Below are 8,723 nucleotides of genomic sequence, written 5' to 3' on the forward strand. Positions count from 1 at the left end.
TAAGTTCTCATTTCCTTTTTTAACCACTTATTATTTTTTAAATAGCCAGAGTAGGGAGCTTAGGTGTTTCACCCTCTCACTGTAATGTGGAATGACAATAATGCTTTCCAAAAGAATGAAAGTTTTTAGTATATTGTTTCACAGAATCTGGGCATTGCTGGCCAGACCGACTTTGATTGGCATTTCTCAATGCCCTTGAACTGGGTGATTTGCGAATCAGAGGCTCCCAAGCCCATTGAAGCCACGTCAGCTTCAACAGCAATTGATGCCTTTTAACCCTCCCACTTAGGCATCTTCCTTTACTTACACACACACTCTTTGTGTCTAGTATACATCTTGTGCTTTCCTTCTATATTGTCACATCGAAATATCAACTCTGCCATTTAACAGTCTCCTGCTCACCACCTGATCACTTTCTAAGATATTTTCTTTCATACACAGGTGGTTAATTTGTTCCCCTCCACCACAGCCCCCCCCCCCCCAATTCTTTTCCTCTCTGAGATCTTCCAATACTGAGGAAGGGTCTACATGCAGAGTATCAGCACGTGTTCTCTCCATGAATACTGTCTGACTTGCTGGGTGTTTCTAGCATCAACAGGACTTTGTCTTTTGTTGAAAGCAAGGATCCTACTGAGAGTGAAACACTAAAGATCAGAGAGGTATATACTTCTGAGATGTCACCTGGTCCACACTAAAGAGGAACAGATCATTCAGAAGCTTGAGGTTACTCCACCAAATAAACAGGTCAATCATGATCTAATTATTCGAACACTTTGACTCTGCAAATACATTATAGACTTATCAAACAATGATCCCTCACTTTGAAATTTTCAATAGCATTTTCGCAGACACATTTTCAGATTTTCATTCCCTTGCAGTGCCCGCTCCCCACAGCTGGAGCCCTGGGACAGTTGCAGTCCTTTCTAGCATCATTCTTTAACAGTCTAGTGCTTGGACTGGACTCTCCCAGCAGGGGAAGTAAGCTCTCCTCATCTACCCTGTAAAATATTTTAATCGCAAGTTCAGCTTGAATTACCCTTAGCCCTCTATAAGCAAAGAAATATAAACCTTGCCCATGCAAAATGGTCTCATAATTTAACCCTTTGTTTAGTCTGTGGTTGTTGCAACAAAATACACTGACATAACCTACAGTCCAGATCAGCCCTGGTAAATTGAAATCAACAGTTGGTTGATGAAAAGCTTCATCAAAAATAAGCAGGCGTGGAAGACGATGATGAATTGTTTGGTATAGTGAAAATAGAGTTAGAGCATGTCAAAGAGCAGAGCAGTTTGACATTGTCCATTTCTGGTAAAAAAAAGAACAGAAGTACTTAATATGCAGTTGTAAATATTGATTTTATTTTTAATGTTATTCATAAGGTACGTAAACACTAAGAATGTCCAAAACATCATTGCACTAACATCATTACAATCTGCTCAAGCATCACAATCAAGTCAGGGTAAAATGCTGGAATATCTAAGCCTTACATCTCATACTATGGCTGCGAATGTCACATCTGCCTTCAGCTTTTTGATTTCTTGTATCAAGGGGAGGATTACGATGAGTTCATGACTGCAACACCTCTCAAATTGATCTCAAAAACATAAGAGGGCAGGGACACACATACCTCCCTTGATGAAAAACTGAATCTCATCTTGACACAGTGCCAACATAAAAATGTTCTGCTGAAAATAATCAGGAAAGTAACCAAAATTACATACCAAAGAATAACCCTTTAGAAGATTGATTATTTAATCAGGATTTCAACTTGCTCTGAAGCAATAAATCTGTATACTTTGAAAGGCTGGCAAAATGTATTAGGTCAAGTTTAATACATCACAAACACCTCAGGTAAATAATTGTAAATTAGTTGGAATATACAAAAACATATGATACTTTTAATGTACAAGTTTAACAGGAAACAAGATATATTTCTTTCATTACACCAGCTTAGCCACCAAGCCTGTATTTAACAGTGTGAAAAGGTTTTCCAAAAGAACAGTTTGCAAGGAGCTTTCTGTTCTCTCCGAGGGATTCCTGCATCTACCGACCTCTCCTCACGTGAACTCTCTGCCTCTTCTGTGTCCGAATACGTAAAGCCTTTTTCAGCAAGATGATCATCAATCTCCAACAACCCAGCCAGCAGCTTCAATATCAGAGACTTCCTGCTTTTGGTCAACTCCTTCAGGATGAACAAAAGAAAGGAATTTTTTTTTCATTCGCCTCAAGAGAGGATAGCTGGTATCAAGCACCGGTTATTCACTCAAACCACAGGCAGCATTTTTCCCACTGCTAAATGCTCAAGTGTGTTTCCTGTCCAGTCATCCTTTCTCAATCCCAAATCTTTGTATGAATTTTGTGATTGCAGTGAAAAATAATACCCTTTCTATAAAGTTTCACTTCATTAGTACATAGAATTCGGTTACAAGAGCTCCAGCTCCAACTGTTTTTGTTATGACAATCTGACATTATGTGACCATGTTTACTAATACCAGCTTAAGTTCCCAATTTAAAAAAAATTCAATTTAAATCTCCAACTAGTTTGAGATTTGAATTTAAATTCTCTGGATTATTATTTCAGGTTTTTTGATTACTAATCCAGAGCTCTTGATTACATTATTGATGCTGGTTCCATTTACTATTAAAAACTGAGCTCAAAGAATCACAGGACCTTAAAGCTCAAGAGAAGGCCTTTTGGCCCATCTTACTTGTTGGAGCTGTTTCAAAAGAGTGGTCCAACTAATCCCACTCCCCTCTTTTCCCATAGCTGTATAATTTTCTACTTTTGAAATATTCAATTTTGAGAGTCACTATTATATTTGCTTCCCCTGCCATTGTAACCAGCATTCTCATAAATAATTTGCCGCATATAATTTAACTCATCCCACCTCTGACTGTTTTGCCAATTACCCGATTGTGTGAACTCCCTTCTGCCACTGGAAACCTATTCTGTCCAATAAAATACTTCATTATTTTAAACACCTCTATTAAATCTCTCCTTAACTTTTCCTGATTTAAGAATAATTTTTTCTGGTCTCCCCACTTAGTACTTCCGGAAATTTTAATTCAATACTTAACTTACAACTATTTCCACCCCTACCTTCCTATTCGATCCTCTGTGCATTTAGTAACTATCTGTTATTCACTTTGCTCACCTGAAGCCTCATTCTTTCTTCCAGTGGGTCAGCACCCTCAACGCCCACAAGCAGCAGCAGGGACACCACACTGACTGTCATTAGCCACTTCATGCTGGAGCTCACTCGACCAAAATGCTAAACGTATCTCCTCACTCAGTCTATTTCACAGAAAGTATTTCCAGCTCTTTTATAGCACAGCAGAACCAATACACTGACGCACAAAAATTGATGATACAATCAAAGCTTAATAGCCAATGTGCATCATTAACCCAATAAAAGCCTGGAAGCTCTATGTATATAAAGAGTGACAGCTTCATATAATTGTAAATGGAAAAATGTTAATTTAGGAACATCATAACTGACTAATTCTATTACACTTTTCACTTTTAGTTTCACAAATTTATGACACAAGTAGATGAAAGTTTATAATATCCATCATTAAAATTACAGTCCAATTTTAATGAACTAGCCGTTAAGGAGGTTTATAGCTTCCAAACAGGGACATTTCTAATCATACACACAAAAACATATTTTTAACTGTCATAAACATGGAATTAGTTGCTGTTCAAACAACAGCTCATCCAACCTCAGTAGAAGTGAACTCAACTACAACATTGAAATGTCATATTTCTCCGAAAGACCCATTACCAGCCATTACTTGTAGAGTTCAGTGACAGGCTATAACCTCCTCGAAATGCAACTCAACGTTTCTGAGATGTTTTCTGGAATAGTTTTTTCCATACATTGTACCTTAAAATAGTTTTCTTTCTCAATTATTAATTTAACAAATTGGCATTATGAGTACATCACGCAATTGACCACTCAATTCACTGATTTGCATTTATAAACCTGAACTATCTTAGAGGAGACCCTGTTGAGCTGTTTATAGAAACAAATTACCTGATTTGTCAGATGGGCTTCATTTATCCAGAATACAAAATGGTCTGCTTTCAAACAAGATGTTAAACCAAGGCTCTGTCTGGTGCACATAATAAACCCATGCCATCAAGTCAAGGCGAGTTTATTGTCATGTGCACGAGTGAGGTACAGGTACAATGAAAAACTTGCTTGCAGCAGCGTCACAGGCAACTAGGCTCAGACAATATGCAGAATATCAGTTATACATAAATTATACAAGACAGTGAAAGGAAAAAGACTGTGCAAAACAAGACATTAATGCAAAAAAAGAGACAAGTCCATGGCAGTGCAAGAGGTGGTCCATTGTGTTCCGTTGCTGAGGTAGGGTTAGGGGTGTGCAGGTCGGTTCAAGAACCTGATGGTTGTAGGAAGGTAGATGTCCTGAAGCTGGTGGTGTGGGACTTCAGGCCTCTGTACCTCCTGGCTGACCGTAGTGGTGAGAAGAGAGCACGACCCCGATGGTGGGGATCCCTGACGATAGATGCTACCTTCTTGAGGCAGCGCCTCTTGCAGATACTGTCAATGGTGGGGACAGCTGCTTAGTTCTCCCTAGCCTGCTAATAATAAGCCCTCAACTAATCCCTAAGACAATCTAATCATTTACTACCTGGAAGCAGGTGAAGCAGCATCAGTTGGGAGAGAAACAGAACAAAACATCATCCCTGCTTCTCTCCCCATTGATGCTGCTCAACCCACTCAGTGCTTCCAACATTCTCTGGTTTCGTCTTGGATTTCCAGGACCTGCAGGTTTTTGTTCCAATCACCGGTCATTAATCATGTTGCTGTATGCAAATTAGCTGCTACACTCCTTGTCTTAGATCAATTATGATATTCAAAATTATTTTATTGGTTGCAATTGCTTTGGAACATACCGAGGTCACAAAAGGTGTTGGGGAAATACTGTTGTAGCTGATATGACTATCACATCCATCTGATTTCTCCCCTCCTACATTATTTCATTTGTCTTTCAAGGCTTGACTTTGATGCAGCTTTTCATGTGGTTCAACAAAACGAGATGAAGACAATTTACTATTGTTTAAGAAAATGTTATGTTCCAGCCATGTTGCAGTGAGGGTACCAAACTGATCCTCTAGTAGGAGCCCCTCTTCCCTCACTGCTAATTACCAAGCCAAGAATGGAAACAGGACAAGTCAGGAACCATCAGCTCAGCCTCCCAGTGCAGGGAAAATGTAGCTTAGAGACATCATAAAAAGAGAGAAAGTTTGAAAGATTAAAACTTTAAAAAAAAATTCCTGCCAGGATCTACTGGATGGATCTACTGGTCCATTGAAATCCCAACACGTTCCAGTTTAGGCTACCACACTGTACAGAGTTAGCTCACTTTTCCTAGTGCAATCATTCACGTGCTCCTAATGAAACCAAGAACAGGGAAATCAGGCAGGATTCCCTGCATCTCCATCATCCACACACTCCTTCCACCCGTTTCCCTCCCCACCTCCCTTACTAGATTCCATGCTCCATCTTTATAGCTGATACAGTATTACAGTTGATAGGTCTCCCACTCCCATCAAATTCCATTATCTGCAGCCTTTTGTTGCCTCAACCTATCACCTCCCGGCCGCTGTCACTATTCCCACTCTCCCCTCCCCCATCTGCCTATCACCCCCCCCCCCTCCTCACCTGGATCCACCCATCACTTTCTAGTTCTTGCTCCACCCCTTCACTTCACCTTTTTATACTGGCTGTCTCCCTTCTTTTAGTCCAGATGAAGGGTCTCAATCCAAAAGGTTGACTGTCTATTTCCCTCCACAGATGCTGCCTGACCCGCTGAGTTCCTCCAGTGTCTTGTTGCACAGGACTCCCTCCTTCCCATCAAGCAGCTTACAATGGAAAGTGAAATGGACGATTTTGTTCAATACTGAGGGCACTTGTGAATAATGATTGCCATTAATTTTCTTGTAAAATTCCCGATTTAAGAAAATGAATTTAAATGGCCAAGCTGCAATGGTGGGATTTAATTCATATCTCAACTATTAGTCTAGGTGTCTGATTTACCATGTCAATAACATAACCCCAATGCTGCTGAACTCCCAAAATATCCGTATTGATCACTGCCAGTTGCACTAAAAAGCAGCAAGAAACAACCTCAAGGAAACCTGAATTTTTAAAATATTTGTTTTCCCATTAACTTTTTCTCCTACTTAACATCTAGCATGAATTACAAGGACAGAGCAGAGGAAGTTGGGCTGAAGGTGTTTAGCCGCTGGGCAAGGGAGGGGATTGTACAGCAAGGGGTTATTGATGGGAATGCAGGAGAATAAAATGTGACAGGGAAGGATTAGTTTAAAACTGGGTGCTTTGTGGTTGTTATGGACTCATTGTGCTGAAGGGCTTGTTTACTGTGTCTCTCTGAGAACAGTCCTTTTTCTCACTTACACCTTAACGTTTAAACAAGTGTACAAACTGTAGGAAGAAATGCACAGTCTGTTTATGACTCTTTGTATGCAAAGGCAGCAAGAGAGCTTTGCAGCATGCTATTCCTAACCTGCTTTCAGCTCTTGAATTGCAGCACTTCTAGTGTTAATTGGTGTTGAAATGTTGTCTGATGCGCAGAAAGAGGTGTTAATTTGTATTTTGATGCAAACATCATTAGCAGTACACGTTATTAAAAGGAAAAGGAAAAACTTTGTTCCTTAAGGCATAACAAGAGAGTGTTTGGTATAATGATCCCCTTGTTTTGGTGTCAGTGTTTAGCAGAGTGAAGAAAAATTTCTGATCTGCTTAAATAGAGAGCAAAACAGAAAGCTGATCAGATTTGATCCGATCAATATCCCACTGGGTAGAGAATACTATTTTCGAAAATACAATGATTATATTCTTTCATAAGACAGCCCGCATACTTCTCAAGATATGCCAAAATGCTCTGCAGCCAATTAGATATTTTTGAAATGTAGTCATTGTTGTAATATAATTACATTGTTGTAAAACAGCAGCTAATTTGTGCACAGCAAGCTCCCTCAGGCAATGTCACTTCTTTTTTTTGTGGGATTTTTAAGAGATAAATATTGGTCAAGACACCAGGCTCTTCCTCAAAATATTGTCGTCAGATAGTTTACATTCAACTGAGAGTAGATAACCCTGCATAGCATCTCATCTAATCCATCCAACTGTGCAGAACCATACTGCAGTAATATCCTAGATTTTTGTGATCTAGTCTCTTGAATGGGATTTGAACCTATAATTTTCTGATTCATGGCTTGAATATGTTACTAAGTGATTACTGGGGCATGTTCTTTATTATCTTACAAAAAGCCTCATCAATGTGACAGTTACCTACAGGCTCAACCTCAATTACCACCAACCTACTGGATTGAACACTCTAGTTTATCTGAAACTTTGCCACCACATCTTATGCTATTCTTTAGACTTTTCACTTCCCTGTTCACCAACATATTAATATCAAAATCCCAGTTCTTATTTACAAATTCCCTCAAGGCTTTGCTTTACCTGGTAAACTCTTCCAAGCCAATGAGCATGATCTCTTTGCTCAAACCAAGTTTCATTCCTGGTTGTAATAGCTTATTTAATATTGAATCATCCAAAAGTGATTCATATGGGTGCAGAGCAGCAATAGAAGAATTGAGTAAATCGGGGAAGCAAGGAAGAGGTTGATCAAAGAGGGAACCTTTATAGATGAGGAGAGGTAGCAAGGTTTCATAGTTGGCAGTGTTTAGTAAATCAAGCACTTACTAACTTAAAGCAATGAAGGGGTGGCTGAGTGTAGTGCCTTTTCAAACCAATATTAAAACAATTAAGTTCACTTGATAAAAGTTGAATTAGAAATACATTATGGTGAGGATTAACATTCACCTCTTTAATTGACAGAGGTAAAAGCTGGAACTGTGGCATCAAATTAAATCACCTATTTGCATTAAGAAATGTTTAGCATTATAATGAATCATTGGGACTGCTAAGAACATAATCTTCACAGATGAGTCATTGGAATTCTCTAACTGAGATGGCTGTTAATGTTCAATTACTGAGTATACTCAAGATGGATAATAGGTTTTTGGGCTCGGAGGTAATCAAGGGATGTGGGGAGTATGTGGGTAAGTGAAAAGGGTAGAATATCAGCCATTATCTTATTGACTGTCATGGCAGGCTCAAGTGGCCATGTGTTCTACTACTGCTTCTAATGTTTCTATGTTCACATTGTAATTAGGTTTAATATTCAAGATTATACTTACCAAATACCTTATCCAAGAAATCTCCAGTTTGATCCAGTCTCCACACACCTGATGCCTGGGCTGTGGATGTGCCTTTTAGTGTCTGTAACCTGATCAAGGTTCTTAGGAATACCATTTGCTTACAATGTACTGTTCAGATCATCAATTGTTCAGGGGGCCATTACACTGTCTGTTGAAGCATTGAGGCCCACAGACCACAAAAGTTCTTAACTTAACCAGTGCTTGTTATGTTAAAATTACCTTTCATTGTTGGTTTAAAAAAAATTGGTTTAAAAAAAATTAGCTGGATTCCTAACCTAATTCATTCTCCAGCAAACCCTTTGCCATAATGTGTTCTCCAAGGTCAGATATCCTGCTGTCTTCCTTTGTATAGACAAAAATGGCCACTGCAAAAACTAACTAAAGGTTCCTCCATCCTGTGAATAGTGCAGCAAGAGTTGACATGACTAGTAGAGGGAG

General features: G+C 39.1%; 1 protein-coding gene across 1 annotated transcript; it reads right to left on the reverse strand.

Annotated features, from left to right (window-relative positions):
* Positions 1 to 1,970: 1,970 nt before the first annotated feature.
* On the reverse strand, positions 1,971 to 3,249 carry LOC127583234 (somatostatin-1B-like). The gene is made up of 2 exons (XM_052039004.1): positions 3,157 to 3,249; positions 1,971 to 2,183 (listed from the first exon to the last, which is right to left on the reverse strand). The coding sequence occupies exons 1-2, from the start codon at positions 3,247 to 3,249 to the stop codon at positions 1,971 to 1,973; spliced, it is 306 nt and encodes a 101-aa protein (XP_051894964.1).
* Between the last annotated feature and the right edge of the window lie 5,474 nt (positions 3,250 to 8,723).

Source organism: Pristis pectinata, chromosome 26, assembly GCF_009764475.1.
Source record: "Pristis pectinata isolate sPriPec2 chromosome 26, sPriPec2.1.pri, whole genome shotgun sequence".
In the NCBI taxonomy this organism is placed as follows: domain Eukaryota; kingdom Metazoa; phylum Chordata; class Chondrichthyes; order Rhinopristiformes; family Pristidae; genus Pristis; species Pristis pectinata.

Excerpts from the sequence above, each read along its gene's own strand:
- LOC127583234 (XM_052039004.1), bottom strand. The coding sequence starts at position 3,249 with ATGAAGTGGCTAATGACAGTCAGTGTGGTGTCCCTGCTGCTGCTTGTG. Across the intron at positions 2,184-3,156 it reads AAGAAAGAATGAGGCTTCAG|GAGTTGACCAAAAGCAGGAA; the intron begins GTGAGCAAAGTG and ends TTCATCCTGAAG.